The sequence below is a fragment of the Neopelma chrysocephalum genome, unplaced genomic scaffold, assembly GCF_003984885.1.
Source record: "Neopelma chrysocephalum unplaced genomic scaffold, ASM398488v2 Primary Assembly neopelma1_85, whole genome shotgun sequence".
NCBI classification, from domain to species: domain Eukaryota; kingdom Metazoa; phylum Chordata; class Aves; order Passeriformes; family Pipridae; genus Neopelma; species Neopelma chrysocephalum.
The window spans coordinates 1,677,176-1,696,740 of NW_020897747.1; the positions used below are offsets into that span (position 1 = coordinate 1,677,176).

General features: G+C 50.6%; 1 protein-coding gene across 1 annotated transcript in view; it reads right to left on the minus strand.

Annotated features, from left to right (window-relative positions):
• Nucleotides 1-19,531, minus strand: part of STK32C (serine/threonine kinase 32C) — a 67,496-nt gene extending 47,965 nt beyond the window's left edge. Inside the window, exon 1 of the mRNA XM_027692256.1 lies at nt 19,406-19,531. Within this exon, the coding sequence (XP_027548057.1) occupies nt 19,406-19,490 (85 nt within the window). The 5' untranslated portion in view covers nt 19,491-19,531. The remainder of the gene's footprint in view (nt 1-19,405) is intronic.
• Between the last annotated feature and the right edge of the window lie 34 nt (nt 19,532-19,565).

Consider the following 19,565-nt stretch of genomic DNA (forward strand, 5'->3'; position numbering starts at 1 on the left):
AACTCCCAGCTCACCGATCCTTTAAACCATCTCGTCTCTGACCTACTGCATCTTCTGCAACTTCCCTTTGTTTCAGTCTCCAGTGCTGCTTCCCCTGAAATCAATCAGAAACTCTCAATGCTTTAAGAGGGAAAGACGGGATGTTATTTCTGGACAGTTCCCGGCTCTCTCCTGAGTGTGTCTGACTCCTTCCGCTCCCCTTACACTCAATGCAGAATTAAAGCCTCTGGCAACAAACTCCTCCTCCACTTCCTAAAGCTTTTTGTGCCATCCATAACCACGGTGTACAAACTCCAGCCGAGCCCAGAGGAGCTGCCAGGCGTTCAGAGCATGGTACAGCCAGCTGGGGAGATACCAGGGAACAGGGGCGCTGGATCTCCCAGCATTGCCTGGGATCACCCACTGCCTTCCCAGAGCCGGTACCCACAAGTGGCCGCCTCCACAGCCACTCTGAGCCTGACTGTGCTCATGACATGATGGTCTGCCCAATTTTGCCCAATTTCAAGATACCTGGCAACTTCCCACTACAACATGGTGACTGGAAGAGAGGTGTGCTCCTGGTGCTCCTGCCAGAGCTGGCTGGTCACGAGGAGTGGGAGAGAGAGCTCATCTAAGCCACCATGGCCCACAAACAGCACAGGCAGCTGCATGTGAGCCCCGGCCAGACCCCGTCACCCTGACGCACCTTGGCAGTGCTGGTGTTTCAGGAACACAGAGCGCAAGATTTAATGGAATTTCTCATGTTTACGCAACCCCTCCGCAAAGAAAAACATTAAACAGCTTTAAAAAGCTCAGCTCTTTATGTGAACATCACGGGAGAGATACGGAAACATTCTCTTCTCTGTGAAGTGAACAGCTGAGTAACTCGTACCAGATGGACCATATTTGGATCTCTCTCTCATAAATACAATATTCACCATTTGGAATAAAACGAGTGGAGCAGCTGTCCATTGTCCCCACTTGGAGGGGGTTTGTTCATTAAATAAGCAGAAGTGGAAGGAGAATCACAGAATCATTTAGGCTGTGGAAAAGACCTCCAAGATCATCGAGTCCAACCTGTGACTGATCCCCACCTTGACAACTAGACCAGAGCACTAAGTGCCACATCCAGTTGTTCCTTGAATCCCTCCAGGAATAGGGACTCCACCACCTCCTTGGGCAGCCCCTTCCAATGCCTGACCACCCTTTCCATGAAGAAATTCTTCTAATGTTCAACCTGAACCTCTCCTCGCAGAGGTTGAGGCTGTATCCTCTTGTCCTGTCACACATTACCAGCCAATGCAAGCACAAAAAATGCCATAAATCTGTGTCAATGAATCCCTGACTCTCTATCACCAGAGTATTGGAATAACGGTTATTGGAATTTCAAAACCAGACAAGGTTCCTACTAAGACAAGAGTCCTGTAATTTCCTCCTATGAGCAGTGGCACTGCAGGGGGTACAGCTGTTCCCTTAATCCACTGCGCAAAGGAATTTATGGAAGGTTGCTTTTCCTCTCTGTATTTTGCTACACAAACCCCACAACAGCTACAAAATTAAGCAATAATTAAATTGTAATCTAATCTATTGTCTTATTCATGATAAATTATGAATTACTGTATTATGGACACTCATTAAATGCAGAGGGCTGCTAAATAAAATATATCAATATTCATAACTCCTCGACCCAGTGCCCATATAATTTAATGCCAGACTTGCATGACTCCAGCGAGGCCGACAGCAGGCTGTGCTGGGAGGATTTGGGTCCTGCTGGAGTAGGCGTAGAAGGAGCATAAATCTAAACTAGGGATGAGATGACTCAGCTGAGACCGTTCGAATAAGGCAGATGATAAAAATACCCAAAAGACGTAAGGCAAATCTCAAAAACACTCCTTTGGTTCTAAACCGGCAAGACTGGGCCATGTTTTCTCACTCACTGCCAAACCAAGCTCTGCAGCGAGGTGGGATTAAGGCTGGGATGAGCCATGGACCGGCTGCTGGGGCTCAAACCCGCACAGCTCCCCCAGCTCAGCTCTGCATCCTCCCACCATCACCCTCCTCGCACCGCTCTGGTGACACAGCTCATTTCAAGGCTGATTGGAAAATGTTGGGAAATGCTCTGAATGGCTGGAGATGAACAGCAAACCCTCAGCAAAGTCTGGAGCACTGGCATCCCCAGAGCACTGACAGGTCCATCGGCTCCACACCACGGAGGAGAGAAGCTCCCACAGCACAGTGTGGGAGAAAGACAATGCCAGTACCCTTCTCTTGCCAAATTAAATCTCTCCAAGGACAGACATTCATTTCTTTCAGGCTTCAGTTCTAGAGCAGAATAAGCCATCTTTATCTTATTATTTTAAAAGGCAAATTTTCCTTAGGAAAGTGGAGCTTTGCCTCTCTCGGAAGTAAGGATTTTCTCTCCATAATTGCCATTAAGTAATGGACACTCATTTAATTAAAGGCTCACTGTAATTTGACAAGAATCTCTAGAAATAATTTCTCCCTCGAATTACCTCCTTGAGAGGTTTTCTGACAAGACTTAATTGAGGGAACAATCTTAACCAGGAGTGGGGGAAGCTCACAGAGCCCCAGTCGGGAGCCTTAGGGATGAGGGTTGGTGGATCTGAAACACAGTCAATGGGTTCTTATGCCCCTCTGAATCATCCTGGAGTCCCAAAGCATTTTTCAGGAAGGAATTCAAACCCTTGCCTTAATCCATCCTTGTCCCTACCAATGGCCCAGCAGAGTGAGGGGAAATGGGAACTGTCACAGAAGAGCATTTGATGTTCCTATTTTTAATTAATAATGTCAAACGTGTTCTGCACATTTCAGTGGGGTTTGAGAGACGTGTGCATTGTAAGCGACTCCTTGTTAACTAATTATGAAATGCAAAGTCATTGCCAATTTACCATCGCCAGACAATGCTACAGCTGCTTTCACATGACACAATAGGCTTAGGTTTTAAGACAGATCCTTCAAAGGCAGTAAGTGATGAGGAAGAAAATCGGGCCCTTTTCATGGTAACAATTGAGGATCCCCACTGTTTTGAACAGAGAACTCACTCTGAGACTGAAATATTGTATTCCTGCTATGATACCTGAGGCTGTTACCTCAAAATAATTGAAGACACAGGGGTGGCTTTCTCTTTTTTCTAATTTTTCCATTTCCTTATTCACTTCCCCACAGTTCACCCAGTCGCTCTCAGTGACGCGTTTGCTCAGCATCTGCCACATCCTCACAGGCAGCACGTGAACACGAGAATACAGATGCTGGAAGCTGGGCTCCAGCTGATTCTGGTTTCGGAGACGAGGCTGCAGCCTGACAGTGTGTCTTTAATAACCATATCTCACATTAGCAGAACATCTTTGTTTACGCCGAACACACCACATGACATTCAGCAGTATACAAGGAAGAAGGAGCGTAATTAAATCTGTACTGTAATTGTCAAAACAAACAAGCAACATTTATTTTGCTCATTTGCTGATATAGATTCGCAGTGGAAACAGAAAAATGAAAGTGGTGGGTGGTGGATGTGGTGGATGGAGGGATGGTGGAGGAGGGTGGAGAGGTTGGGTGATGAATGGCCAGGCACTGGGAGCAGCTGCCAGCGTTCCATCAGGGATGGGAGAGCCATGGTGCAGAGAGCAGGGTTACGGACAGAAAAGGCAATAAGAGCAACAGAGCAAGCCGCCCCACACCCTCATTCGCATCCCTCAGAGCTCTCCTCTTAATTGCTTTTTAATTAACTGCCAGTAATTAGTGTCACCCAAGTAGACTCGGCAAAGCGCCTCTTAATGGCGTCTCCCTGCCCTACAAAAGCAGTGTGCTTTAATTAGGGGCAGATCTTGGCCAAGTCACCAGGTCTGTGCGTACCTCCCACCAAACCCACCTCCCCAGTGCTGACTCACTGGTCACTCTGCACCAGGGTGGCCACCGGGCTCCCAGAGGAAAAAATAAACAAAAAGGAGGATTTGTGTGTGTCACCCAGCTCGGGGCACACTGATCCCATAACACCACCCAAGGCAACTCTGACTGCCAAGGCTGGACATACACAGGTTTGATGTCTGGTGGGCAGTCACGGCACTGCACCAGGGAAGCCTCGGTGTCAGAGGCACCAACAGAAAGGAATGAGTTTTAAAACAATATTAAGTGATAAGTCTAACAGAAGCAGAAGCTCCTACAGAAGAATCAGGTACCATTTTCCCATCCCATCTGTCTCTTCCCCCAGTTCATCTCCAGCACTCCAGGCGCACAGACTCACGGGGCACCCCTGAGGACACCCCTCATGCTCCTGGTGCCAAGTGTGGGAGCACAAGTCCAGCACAGGGGCACAGCCCAGCCTAGAGGCTCCCAGCCCATTGCAGCAGGTGCTTTCTGCACAGGCCAAAGCGTCACTCCTTGGACCCGACCTCATCAGTCAATCCAGTGACTGTAACACCTGGACATCCATGTGCCTACACAGAGGGACTGTGTGACCCAAAGGGACACTCTCCACCAAGGACAAACCAACACAGCCTAAGCAAGAGCATCACTACTGGTTGGTGCTGGGACCACCTGGGCAAACACCTCCGTGTGCTCAGAGCCAACAAATCCATCAAGATTTACCTGCAGGCAGGTGTGTACCACATCCTGATGTACCAAACATCCCCCTCGGAAGCACCTGTAGGAAGGAACCCAGGTATGTAGGACATGGATCTGACAATTCTGTACAGCTCTGCTTAAGCTGAACCCCTACAAACACGGCTTGCATTGAGACCTACTTTGCAGCAAACCTTATGCCGAAATTGCATTGTGTTAGGACACAAAGAACTGGGGCTTCCCAGAAAGGCTTTAAAACAATCCTGGGCAATGGAGCTGCCATTTAGGTCACATATGGGAAGTCTGAACTTGGGTCTGTCAGAACAACCTTAATCACACTCCCAACAGCAGGTCCACATGAGGAACACGGGCTGAGACAAGCTGGGGGCTACCTGAGGGCCATAAGGAGAAGCTGTCCAGAGAGGTTATGTCCATGTTACATCCATATCCTACTGGGAAGAATTACTTTTTTTTTTTAACAAATGTGCCTATAATTATGGCATCACAGATAATTTCTTACATTTAATCATTATTCTTGATGGCAGTTACAGATCTGACCTTTCCCTGCCCCATGAGAAGGTTATTGTTGGTGGCAGAGAAGAGGCTCTCTGACAGCACTGGTCAGACAGACAGACAGCTCCAGGCAGAACGATGCCTATATCCAGATTTTGCCAAGGCTTGCAAACTGCTCACAGGAGATTGCTAATGAAACCTGGAAGAGGCTTTCAGCTCCCACCCTGGCTCCAATCCCACCTGCCCATGGAAAGGCCACATCCCGACCCCATTGCAAGCTCACTGTGCTGCTCTGCTCCCCTTCTTGTTCCTGTGACAAGGTCAGAGCCTGAGTTGGCTGCCAGGCGCCCAGAGCAGGGGTACCTCGGGTGCAGACAGCCACACACATACGTGTCCTGACAGCCTTGGGTAGTTAAACAGAGAGAGGAGCAAACACAGAGCACCAGCCAACCAGGCACAGCCACCACAGCATCACTCCTGCACCACTCCCTGCCCAAAATGACAGTTTATTGTTGCTATTTTTCTTTATGCTCTGTGACATTAACAGGGTAAATTTAGAAACAACAGTCTATTTCTTTATATAGCAACAGCCAACCTGTGGAAAGCAGCGCCCCGAGACTGCGGGAGAACAGATTCCCCAGTCAGGTTTTTTTAAAGGGTTGTCAGGTTGTGTTACTGCTCACAGGCTGATGAGCTCAGGGAGCAATAGGGACACTCATACTTTGCCAAGGCGTGCACTGACAGGCAGGAGATGCTCCTGCCCAGCTGCACTGGGGCTGCCTGGCTCCCATCAGTACCTGCTGGTATGACAACACCTGGAGACGGGCTGGGATGGATCAGGGATCTCATCTGGAGTCGGTGCAGTACGGAAAGTTAAGGAGTGCTGGTTAGGGAAAATTAGAACAAAATGAGTCACTAGCTTTTCACAAGACAGGCAGAGTTTCTGCTAAGGGAGAGACCAGCCCTGCCCCCCATTTGGAGCAGCCCTGGTGCCAGGGCTCTGGTGGCAGAGGAGACCCTGCCCTCGCCCCCACGCCGGCACCACACACAGCAGCCCCAGGTCCATGACCAGACCTTCCTGTTGCCATGGAAATACAGATAATAACGAGCAGCAAGAGTAATTGTAGAGATGGACCAGTTGCTACCATGAAATCCAATGCACTTTATCACACTGTAAGAGTATCCCACCCTCCTGCAACCGCACAACCGCATCCTGGAGAGATGGAGACACTTGAGAGAAGAAAAAACAACAAGGCTTTGTATTTAAAAGATAGGGGAAATGGCTTACAAGGACATTCAAAGTAGACAGACCATGGCTAACCTCAGTACCATATCATTTGGAAAGGCCCTCACATGGTATTTGGAGGATTTTAAATGTTAATTAATAGGAAAGTTAGCGATGCTAATAATTACCAATGCTTTTATAAGAAAGAGCCACATGAAATCCAATCACCGCAGGTAATTGAAGTCCTCAGATCTGGCATATTTTTCTGTGCACCTAAAGAGAGCCACAAAGGCTGTTCAGGGCATAGAGGAGAAGGACCTACCCACTTCTTGTTTAACTTTGTGTTCTATGCTGCAACAAACACGGAGGTATTGTGACAAAATTACTGGGCTCACAGTGGCAACTGGCGTGTGATGATCACACATGAGCATTTTTAAGCGAGAACCTAAAAACAGCTGAGAACAAGACAGAATTCGGCACTTCCATTTTTTTTTAAATTACATGGGAGCCTTTAAGAGGTCTGAGACTGAAAAAAGGTCTTTTGTGGAAACAACCTTCCTCATTCTATTCAATCACACATTCCAGCACTTATTTTATGTCTCCTGATTATCCCTGTTTTTCCCAAATCAGTCCAGAAGCACTGGAGCTTCCTGCAGGCTCAATGTGTAACAGCCCCGGGACAAGAACTCTTTGTAACATCGAAGCCTCAGGAATATTTTTTACAATCAGCTGCTTCTGGTTTTCAATCAAAAGGGGCTTTTACTACTCGCCACACCAGCAAATCCATTGTGGGGCATGAAAGACAGTCTTGTTCCTCCTGCTGTGTCAGTGGGGCTGGTGACGACTATCAGAACATTGGGAAAATACACTAAAAAAAGTCAGTTGTGCACTGGCCAGATCAGTCTGACAACTGTTCTATTGCACTAGTGAATCCATAGAGAGCAGACTATGGCAGGGGCGTTGGAAATAGATAATCCTCAAGGTCCCTTCCAATCCAAACCAGCCTGGGATTCTGTGAGCACAAACCATTTGGATTCTACACAAAGGGAAGCCAACACTAACTCAGCAGTAGCTCAGCAGAGACACTTCTGTCCCTGCTTCTCATCTGTGGGTGTCGCTTTCTAACACTCCACAATTACACTGCTGCACAGACACAATTACAGCAGTGAAGGGTGGTCTCTGTTGCCGTGTTTCACCCCACTGGAGCACCACAAAGAAAATCAAAAAGAATAGAAAAAAAATCTCCTGAAAAAGGGCTGGACTGGCAGCTATGCTGATTTCTTGGCAACTGGATGGATCAGCACCACAGAAATACAGTGATGTCTGGTTTGGGGTTGGGTTTTTTTTAAACACATGCATATTAATGAACACACAGGCATCCACCACGAACTCCTCCATGGCTCAGGAGCAGAGCAGTGGTGCTCTGCCCACATGGAAGGTCCCCTCAGCACGGCCCCCCAAGCACATTCACTGACACCGGAGCATCCACAGCCGTGATCAATGCCCTCACACACAGGGGTCCAAAGGAGCCCCCCCTCAGCCAACAGCTCTAAAAGGGGGTTGGCACTGAACCGCAACAGGAAAACCTCATCTCCGCCAACAGGCAGTGGAGGCAGCTCAACAGCTTTTCTCCCTCAACAAGGCTGCACCTGGGGAGGTTCAGGTTGGACATCAGGAAGAATTTCTTCATGGAAAGGGTGGTCAGGCATTGGAAGGGGCTGCCCAAGGAGGTGGTGGAGTCACTGTCCCTGGAGGTATCCAAAAAACAACTGGATGTGGTACTCAGTGCTCTGGGCTGGGTGACAAGTGGGGATCCGGCACAGGTTGGACTCGATGACCTTGGAGGTCTTTTCCACAACCAGTGATTCTGTGTGATATATCTATTCAAAAGGCCAACAAGTCCTTTTGAATTGTTGGGTGGTGAGCAGTGAGCGCTGTCTGCATGCGCGTACACCGCTCTCGGAGTTAATTCAGACATTCCCAGTTGAGATCGTTTTCCCAGCGACAGCCTTGTCAACACAGCGATGATGACTTGAAAACAAACTCTGGATTTCCCTCCCAAGAGCAGCCACTGGTGGGGTGTGCAGGCTCCAGGGCGCTATTTTGGGCGCGTGGTCCTATCTTTGTCCTGAAGGCTCGCGAGCAGCAGACACGCTCCCAAAATACCTTTGGCTGGGATCAATGGATGTGCTGCTTGGCAGAGCTGCTGCTGCAGCATTTTAACGCCTGTGGAAATGCTGCTTCTCCACTGACCCTCTCTCAGGGCCGTTGGCTCACCGAGGGTTCAGGAGGGAACCCAACTGCCCCGAGCAGGCTGTGCACCAGCAACGCGGTGGCAGCACACGGCACCGGGAGCCGCTGGCTCCAAGCCTGGTGAACACCAACACCGAGGCAGCACCAAGAGGGGGTTTGGTCTCCCTGCAACTGCCGGTGTTCCTGCACATGGGTCTGTGTTCTGCCACACATTGAGCTGGGCAGGCATTTCCCACAGCCCCGGCAATGGAAGGGGCTCTTTCTCACAAAGAAGGAAAAATTAGGAGCAAGACAGTATAAATGAGTCACACATGCTGGTGATGTCAGTAAATCTGGGAAGTAAGAAAGGAGCCACAAGAGAGAGACGAATACCTGAAGATATTTTTGCTTGACCTCAGGTAGGAGCAGTGACCCCTTTCAGTGCTCCCTGAAGTCAACAAGAAGCCTGTTCTTTCTTTTGGAAGTGTCAGAACAGATTCACTCAATGGACAGACCACACTGATGTATCCAAGCAACCGAGCATCACAGGATGGCCCACCCAGTACCTGCAGGAGCACAGGATGGATGGCCATAACTGCTAAGAATTGATTTCAACTCCACAAGAAAAGAGCAGACCCAAATTCACAGTGGGATGTCAAAGAGAATTATTCACCAAGTTCAAATTCTCTAGGGAAAGCAGGCATCCTACTTCTGTGATAAGAAATTCTCTGGAGCACAGTGATGTACCAACTCATGCTGGAAAGAACATCTCTTGACAGAGACCCCAGCCACAGGGAGGAGGGAAGCCAGGTCTCACAGTGGCACGCAGAGCAGAGGGCATCACCCTCCCCTCCAGCAGGTACCACTGCAGGCTGCAGGGAGGCTGAGGTGACCCTTGGGAGAGCCAGACACACACTGCACAGCACCTCGGGGCGCTGGTGCCCAAGCATGGGTGGCTTGTGAGGCCTGAGCACACCCCCAGGGCTCTGCATTCACTCAGCGTCCCCGCCACCAACACCGACACCGCCGGGGGGCACCGGGGCCACCCATCTGCCCACTTCCAGCTGCACTAGAATACCCTGGGGAGCAAATCCCCCGGGAATAAGCCCCTGTGCAGCTTCGGTGAGAGAGCAAGAGAAAGGTCAGCAATGGAAAACCCCCAATTCGGCACAGAGCAGAAGAGGAGAGTGGCCTCCGGAGAGAGCAGGGGGGGAAGCAGGGCTGCCTTTGGAGATGCCAAACTAAGAGCAGGAAAAAATCCAAACAAGGCCAGAGGAAACACTAAGTAAAATAATTTCCCAAGTAGTTCTGAGGGACAACCAGTGACTGAATTGTTTGTTGATGTTACTCAGCATTTTGATAAACAGAAGCAATTTGTTCTACTGAAAAGAAACCTGCTATTTTTTAAATAAATTCACACATTGATCTTTACATCAGAAAGCCACGTAGAGAAACACACAACAGGCTGAAACTATTCATTAATCAATCCCTAAGTTCGCTTCGCTGCAGCTGTGCTTGTTTTGACACCTGCTTGCGATGCTCCTGCTGTGGCATTTAAAGTGGAATAAAACCCAATGGAGCAGAGGAGCAGTGACTGCCAGTGTCCCCAGCCCCCTGCATGGCACACACTGCATCAGAGCAGCCACAGAGGTCCTGGGTTGTCACTGACTTTAAAGGTCTTACCAAGGGATCATTGCAAAGCCCAGTATTCAAGCAGGAACTGGCAGCTTAAGGCAGCTGCCACAGTGCTCGTGGGTCTGACTCCCGAAGGAGCCACAGGCGGAGGATGCGGAGCCATGCCCAGCCGGGATGTCTGAGCAGCATGGTACGGTGCTGCCATCGTCACCCCGACATGAGCACCTCTTTGCCCTTCAGCTCCACACAGAATTCCTGCCTGTGCTGACTGTACAGCTGTGCCTAAACCTCAGCACTACCCAGTTACTCCAAAAATCCTGGGATGAAGCCAACCAGCGGTACCTGTTGGAGGGGTGAGCCAGGCATGCTCACATGCTGGGGCAGAGACTCCCAGCCAACACCTGCTCCCAGATCCCTGTGATTGCCCACCACTGCTGACATATCCACACCCCTTCCCACAACACAGTTTCATTCCATGAACAGGCACTGTCTGCCCTTTGGGGAACTTGGAGCTCTGTGCTGAGCTCACGGCAACAGATCGGACCCAGGCCAGCTCTCCCGGGAGCGTTTGTACCGGTTACAGGAGCACTGGTGTATGAAAGTAAACAAAACATGTCAAGGTCAGGCCCAGGAGGCACTCGAGGTGCCGAGCTCTGGACACTGTTGGAGCCATTGGCCAGGCCACCTGAGTGGAGATGCCAGGGAAGATCCCAGCCCTTACAGAGACACACAACCGGCGCCATCGGGAGAAGGGATCTTTTCATCCCTGTGCTGAAGGTCCTGCTCAGCTGCTTCTGTGCTGGAGGAGCCACTAATCAGTGCTAGTTCAAAGTTCTGAGCAAATCTAGACTCACATTGAAATATGAAATCATGGGGTCTGTTTGCATGTGTATGAATTATTCATGTGCTTACCACATGCGGCATTGAGCCTTTAAAGTGCAAATTATTTGGGACCAAGCTTTAGCCCTATTTTCTGTGAAGCATAAAGCACGTTTTCCAACAGTGCAAACAATCCAAGCCTAATGTGTATCATTTTCTGTGTTCCTGGCTTGCTGGTCTTGCCTGCCAGTTCCCATTAAGGCTGGAAACCAGTAACACACCAAGCAAATGTGCAGTACTCAGCTTTCCCGTGGATTCCGTGACATTTCTTTCACAAGGCAGTTTAATACACTACATACCTTTCACAGGAGATGATCTATATCCTTCTGACAGTGAAACGCACTGAGCTATGGAGGTAAAGTTGTATCCACCCAACAGCAGAGGCAAGAGGAGATTCACCCAAAGTGTTTCTCCTAATCCTCACCGAGAACTCTGCTCAGAGGAGGAACCTGAGCTTCAGCCTGAGCCCTTCCCAGCCCTCCCTTCTGACCTTTGTCAGGCGCCAGAAGTAAAAACACATGGGAATTCTTCAGGTGACCATAATTCAGTGCCTGCATCTCCTCACCAGTCCCAGGTACTGGAAGAACCCCTGAACACCACCTGAGATGTAAATGAGCACATCAACATTCACACTCTGTCACGTCTCCTTGCCTGGCAATGCTCAGAGCCAGCTGTTCCCACACATCCGAAGCACTTTTAATTTTCCATAACTGTCACCTAAAGCAATTTAATTCCTGAAGAACAGTGGGAGAGGGGAAGAGGACACTGACACTTACATTCTCTTACATGGAGAAGCTGAGCTGCTCCCAGGCTGTCCTGATGCTCTGTACTTTGGGAGATAAACAGCAAAGCAGGGCTCAGCCAGCACAGGTCCTCTCCCTGGTGCACACCTGAGATGTGCTGGCACACACCACATCTAGGGGGTACACCCCATCCACCAGCCCCCCCCCTCAGAGACTGCCACTGCTCCCTGTGGTACTTCTCTATGACCTGTGGCCACAGAAGTTGTTAGTGATGATTAATTTGGTGGTTCGCTCCAGGATGCCGTGGTGAGGTGGTAGAAACTACTCATTAACAACCACTGCAACCATGAGAGGCTCCACAGCTTACTGAGGGACAAAGCATTCGGAACTGGAGAGCAGCTCCATGGAAAAGAGTGGGAAAAGTTGAACCTGCTTTTACATCCCAGGCTGCCTGTGAACAATGGGCTCAGCAACATCCCCTGCCCGACTATGTCCAGCCAGGCCACACTCACAGAGACTCACCTGTGGTCACGGTGAGTGGAAAGCCAACCCAGAGGCAGAACACCACTGTGGATGAGCAATAGTCAACTTCAAGAATTCCCGCAAGAAATAAGGCAATGTTTAAAGGGAAACACATGCTGTCCCCTTCCCTGAGTGGCCATGGGCACACACCCCTCCTCCCGCCAACGCGCTGCAGGGAGACCCCAACCAGCTGTTTAACCAGCACCCCAGTCTCAGATGGTGAAAGTACCAAACTGCAAAAAGACTGGCTTTTTCCATTTCTGGGAAGGTTTTTCTTGTCAAGTGCCTCTCGCTGACATTCCACCAGGCACAGCACGAGGTGACCTTGCACTCCCTCCGCAGCCGGCACTGACAGCACAGCTCTCCTGGCAGCCGGTGCTGGTCTCTGTGAGTGACCTGGCACCATCAGCTCCATGTCCTGAGACTTGTACCCCGGGAAGCACAGCTGCAGCCACGGGGGGAATGCCAGCTGAGCCAGCAAGGTCACCATGCCAGCACTGGGGACATGGTGAGGAAGGTGTGCAGATCCCCAGCCCCAACTCAAAGAGAGCCCATTCCAAGCCAGTTGTGAGGATCATGGCCTCCACAGAATACACAGAGTATTAATTTGGTCTAACATTTCACTTGAACAGTTCTTCCCAATGACTTTTCCTTGATTGCCTTTGTCCCTCCCTATCTATCAAACGTCCCTCGAATTGCTACTGTGTTTGTTAATTTTTTCTTACTCCAGCTCCATAAGAACAGCCACAGCTTCCCTCAGGGCACTTTTTACCCTGATCTCCTCTCCTCAGATCTCCTACAGACATATGAGCCCACCAAGAATGACTTTTGTTCAGATTTCTGTCAGCACTACTGTGAAGGGACCACAGCCATCAGTGTGGAGAGGGACAGCACTGCAGCAGAAGGAGCCAGTACTCCCAACAATGTACATGCTAACACACACCTCCATGACTTGGAATTGCTGAATTGGCAGGATTTAACCTATTTAATCTTTTTTTGCATTACACAACACACTGCAAAGCTTCACACCTTGAAAAGTTTTCCATCCTTAGTCAGAAACAAGGGGCAATAGCTCTGCTGGAAGGGGCAGTGATCCCATGGAGGGAGCATGTCCCTGGGCAAAGCACAGGCACAACTCCACAGATCTGGGGGCAGCAGAAACAAAGCCTCGCTGACAATACTAAACACAGCTTTGCTGACACCTCCTTGCAATTCCCACTCCATCCTCCTCCCGCTTACTTACTTAGCTACCACTTTGACAATACAGAAAGGCTTTTTCTCTTGTTTTTAAATAACAGGGAAAAGCATCTGTGCTCCCAACCCACAGCCATGCAAGACTCAGGCTATGGAAAAAGTTCCCCTTGCAATCTGAGCAGGGAGCACTGTAGTCAGTGGTTTGCAGAGCGTGGAAGCTTAACACACCTGTATCTGGCCATAAGTAGTATTTGGGATTATACAACCACCTTACAGGGCATTAGTCTGTAGATTTCAAATCAAAAGGGCAATGTTTCCTGCCCAGGGCTTTAAATTCCTGCCCAGAGCTTAAAATCCCTGCCAAGCTGAGGCAATGGAGCCGGGTTCCATGAGGAGCAGCCAAGGCAGGAGGAGCACACCCAGCAGCAGTAGGAACAGGGACAATGCTGAGGGGCTGCCCTGGCCCCCAGGGACCAGGAGACCAGGCCAAGCCATGCTGCTGTCCCAAGAAAGAGCAGCACATGTTCTATGGTGCTGATCACCTCAGGAGAGGAAAGAAACTTTTCCTGGTCCCTAGGTCCATCTCCTAGGTTCCTCTCCCGGCACAGCAGGATGCCCCCAGATCTGAGGCAAACCTGGCTAGAAGGGTTGGTGTCACCACAGAGGTAAAGGGACACAGGACAAGGCAGGTCGGGCTTTGCTCCCTGTCCTTCCACATCTCTGTTGCTCCGACACCTCTGACTGCCCAGCAGCACACTCTTGTTTCCCTGAAGGTCCCAACCCCTAAAACAAACAATTATGGGGAAGAATCCCACTCTAAAAAATTAACAGAGAAGTCTGTGGAGAAGGTTGGACACGATGCTCCCATTGGAGCGGGACAGAGAAATAAAAGGAGGAATGCAAACCACTTGCCAGGCTGTGACAACTGAATCCCTGAATTCCCAGGGATTTAGATGACAAGGACAGGTGGGTCTGAGAACCTACCCAAAGCTGCAGCCAAAGGCACCCAGCAGCCCCTGGCCAGCAGGCTCAGAGGAGGTGGCTGTAGATGCCAGGTGGGAGCCAGAGGCAGGTGGGCTCTGCACCCACAGTTTATTCTCTGTACACCAACAGCTCCACAAATGCAGTGCTCCCATTCCCGCTCCCATTCCTGCTTCCCAGGGCGAGGCAGGAGGGATGCCCGCTCCTGCTCCCAGGTGTGTGACCCCACCGCTGCCAACACATGGCTTGACATGAAAATAGGGATTATTTTAAGCACGTTCCCCCAGGTTCTGCAGCTTCTCGCCCGTTTCCATGGGGACGGGTGCCATGCGTGGCTGCCGAGGCTCTCCGGCCTCCCGCATCGATCCCTGCCAGGATGAGGAGGCTGGTGGGGAGGCAGAGAGGGACTTCAGAGCCCCCCCAGACCCAGTGTGTCCCTGCAGGTTGACCCTTCAACAGACAGCACAGCCAGAGAAGCAGCGATGAGCTGTGTAAGAGTTTCCTGGTTTTCCACAGAACCACGTTTTAGAGACCAGTTTCTCCGCTTGGAAGCTCCAGCGGACATTCACAAAGCAACTCCTTGAAACCTTTTAGATCCACATCTACCAACACATGCAGCCACGGGCAGACTGACTACAGCACCCCTCACCCTGCCCACCCCCCCCAAACGCTGCCAGCTGCCCCTGCAGGTGGGGTTTCAGCCCCAAACCCCAGTCTGGTGCTTCATCCCAGTGTTACCTGAGCCAAAGAATTCCAAAGAGAGCTTGTTCCCTGAGAGGGGACACACCACAGACACTTTTCCCAACCTGGACTAACCCTGAGCACACACTTCTCAGAGTCAGGCTGCTTAACTAGGAGAGCTGCACCCATGGGCTGTAAAACTGGGAACTTGTGTTTAAAAGATGATTTTGATGCAAGTAGGATAAACCCAGGAGTCTGCACCTGACCTCCTTAGGAAAAACCATCTGCACTCTGGCAGAGAGAGTCAAGCAAGGGATGGGGAAAAAAGTGACTGAGGCAAAATATTAATCATGATGAAAGTCACTGGGCTGCAGCATTAAAACCTTGTACATCAGCCGGAAAACTAATTCAGCCTCAGGACACGAGCAGGAACCCTCAGACCACTCGCCTCATGTCAGCGAGGGGAGGCACAGCTCAGCAGGAAACAGCAGATGGCTTCACAGATTTTCGTGTATATTTACACACAGTTTTTTTAGTAAGCCACTTTGATTCAGGAGAAACCATAACGAAAATGCACTATTGAAATTCCTCTTCAGACATAATTGCATGGAGAGATACATCATGCTGTGGTTTTCCCCTCTCTCACACAACACAACTGTGGGCAATGCTAATAGCACTAAGTGTGCCCTGTATTTCCTCCTGCTCAGCCCGGCTGCCCAAGTCCAGCAACTCTGCTAAACATTTTTTAAATATCTGGGTTGAAACATTCCCATTGGCTGCATAATGACAGGTTGTCTTCACTTAGTATAAAAAATAATTTAAAAAAAAAATAAAAAAGGAGGGGTGTGTCAATAAAACTTGCTTGGCTGTTTCCCAGAATGACAACAGAAAATAATTCCTGCCCGTGAGACAAACAAGCCTCACAGCTGCTGTACTGTGACTTCTTGCTTTCTACAGCTCCCTGACAGGAGGGTGGAGGCAGGTGGGGGTCAGGCTCTTCTCTCAGGGAACAAGGGACAGGACAAGAGGAAACAGCCTCAAATTGTGGCAGGGAACAGGAAGAATTTCTTGCTAGAAAGGGTGTTCAGGCATTGGAAGGGGCTGCCCAGGGAGGTAGTGGAGTCCCCATCCCTGGAGGTGTCCAAGGAAGGACTGGACGTGGCACTCAGTGCTCTGGGCTGGGTGACAAGGTGGGCATCAGGCACAGATTGGACTGATGGGCTGGGAGTCCTTTTCCAACCTCAGTGATTCTGGGATTCTATGAGACACTCCAGTGCCCCATGCCCTGCACAGAGAGATGTCTCACATCTGGCAGACAGGCAGTGACCACCCAGCCTGGGCCTTCTGTGGGGCTGGAGAACAAATCCACTCATGGGCTGAGGAGTTTTTAAAAGATTCTTATGGGTATAAATAACAAACCCTGAACAGCCTCTACAGACAAAGACCAGTTTTTCCTGATGAAAAATAGCACATGGTGATAACGCTGAACCCATAAGTCCACTATGACTTACTTGAGCTTACTGAACCCACCATACTCCAGTGCACTGTGACTCCAAGGGCTCAACCCTGCAGTCCTTCTGTTCTTTTGCCTTGTCCTCTTCTTCCCACATTTTCCCTTACTTTGTTTTTCCTCCCTTCCCCTCCCCATTCATTAACTTTCTCTGTTCAGGAACAGGATTCAACACACCTTGCTAAAAACAAGCTGAGGCATCACTAGGCAGCATCTCCAGCTGGACAGGCTGGAGTTCGAGCCCAGCTGATGCATGTGCAACTTGCCAGATTTCCCGTGAGACTGGAACCAGCTGGAGCCACAGCTCCCACAGCCAGGGGAGCCCAATCTCCCTCATACCAGCGTTCCTTGGAAGCAAACACAACCATGCAGACACTATCCTTTCACAGTCAGCTTTTCTATTAGTTGAATCCCCACTTGAAAGGCCCAGAAATATTTCCAGGGCTGTATGTGCAAACGTGGAGCAGCAGGGTGTACACGCTGTGCACGCTGCAGCCAGGCAGGGCACCCAAAGGGAGTCAGATGCTACTGTCCCCAACACACAGGACCGGGCACACCTGGTCACCACCCAGCTTCACAGCCAAGGGATGTTACCTGAACTGGGGGAAAACTGAGGGGCTGGGGACACCACAGCACCCAGGAAGGGAAACAAGGAGGGAGCAGCACAGCTGTTCCTTGGGCATGACTCCCCCAGCACAGCTCCCCACTGCCCTGGCCCTAGGTGGATGAAGAGCCAGCCCTGCACATGGGCTGCACCAGCACCGGCCAGTCTGGCCCCCAGCCCTGCTGGAAAATGAGCCCTATACCAGCACTAACAAAAGAGATCCTGAAAAAAATAGAGAGGGTTAGAGAAGATCCATAGGACAGTCAGGAATATGAAGTTTATCCTTGGAGTAACGGACTTGGAGAGCTCGATCCATGTGTCCCATCAGTGAGGACACCAGGCAGCCACAGCCCTGACAGCAAGAGAGGGGTGTGACACAGGTACTCCCCCGTTTACCCAGGTAAGATCCAACAGCAGGCTGCTGGGGTTGGACAGATGCAGGCTGGGGAGGAAGGGCAATTTCTAACAGTGAAGCTGACAGCAGATAACCCTCCATGGCCAGGTGTTTTACACTGAGACAGAGCAAACACGTTACTGCGCAGCCCCAGGAAACCCCTGACAGGAGGCAGTGAATCCCCAGTCCCCAGGAAGTCAGGGAAGAGAACTGTAAGGGTTTAGAGTTGGATTTATCTGAGTGAAAATACTGGGCTTTGTGCTAGTACTCACTAGAATAAACCTTAACCTTCTATTTACATACACCCTGCCACAATTCCCAGGGATCATCCGATGGATTTCGGCAGTTGGGCTCATCCTTGTGCAGAGATCCATCACCAGGAACCACCTATGGGCAAAATTTCACATACCAACGAGTCTTTTTCCTTTTTATTTTTTAATTGATTTCACATTAAACTGTCATCACTAGTAACTCTTCCACGTTATGTCACATACAAACTGCAAGTATTAACTGGCTTCTTTATCTAAGGAAGTTATTGGGATGTCTTCAGAGATCACCATAGCAACCATGCTGTGCCAGTAAATATGAGTTCACCAGAACAACACTCCAAGCACACATCAACAAGGAATGATGGAAAAGCAGGAGATATCAAGAAAGTAATGTCCTAATAATTGGGACATATTACAAAAGCACTGCTTGAAAGCACCTGATGAATGAGGTGTTCCCAGGCTCCTGTCAGTGGTCATTCACCTGCAGAGCTCAGGCTCCCTGGCTGGTTGCATACAGGCTCAGAGCACAATGAAATGCTTCTCAGAAAGAAATTTTGCTTTCAGAATGAAATTGCAGCGAAGCCTCCAATTTAAGCATTTTTACTCAGCTCGCTCGCTGTGAACTGCTAATAAAAACATGTTGGGGAAACCAACCAGCTCCTGCATCGGGAAAAGTTTGCCTGATTTAACCCCCGTCAGCTGCCAGAGCAGCACAGCCACGTCTGGTCCCCTCAGCGAGGGGATGACAGCAGACCCTGACCTGCCCATCACTGGGCTAAGAGACTCAAATGAACACATCTAACTCCAGGTTTATCCAGAGCACAATTCCAGTACCCCATGCACATGGGGATTTTTGCCTGTGCTCAGTTCGTGCCCCAGGGCCAATGCAGCGTCGGGCTGCCCCGGCCATACAGCATCCATCTGCTGGCCTGACAACTCTCTGAACTCTTCCTTCACCTGCAATCAAAGTTTTTTTCCTTTGCTCCTCTGCAATTTCACCCTGCACTTGAGAAGTGTAACGCAACGGTGGCATTTCGTGGTGTATTTCTACAAAAAAACCCCACAATTTGTATGTCGGGAAAAACCCCAAAGCAGCCCCTCTGCACTGACAGCAGTGTTCGGGTGTTGATGGCCGGCGGCACTTGGCCCTTCCTCGTTAAAACCGGGGCTGTCCGCACACAGAGTGAAACTTCACTGCTGAACTGTCCCCTCGCCGCCCCCTTCTCAGTCTCCCCGGGTTTTAACGACAACTGCCCCGTGTCCGTGGGGCGACCGTGGGCAGAGTTCCTGCGCCCCACGGGGAGGCACCGCCCGGCCCGACACCCGCACCCGGGCACCGCTCCCCCGCCGGTAGCGGTGCTGCAGGAACCCCGTGCCGGGCGGGGGGTCTCGGCACCCCGGGGCTGGGCAGGGCAGAGCATCCCGGAGCAGGGCTGGCATCCCGGAGCCTCCCGGCCCGCACTCACCGTCCTCCCGCTCGTCGAAGACGGGTCTCTTGGAGGAGGACGCGCTCGCTCCCATCCTCTTCTTCCACTTGCTCCAGTGAAACATCGGGGCAGGCGGCTGGCATGCCCTGCGGCCGCTCCGCGCCGGCCCGGCGGCTCCCGCGGGCGGCCCCGCCGCCGC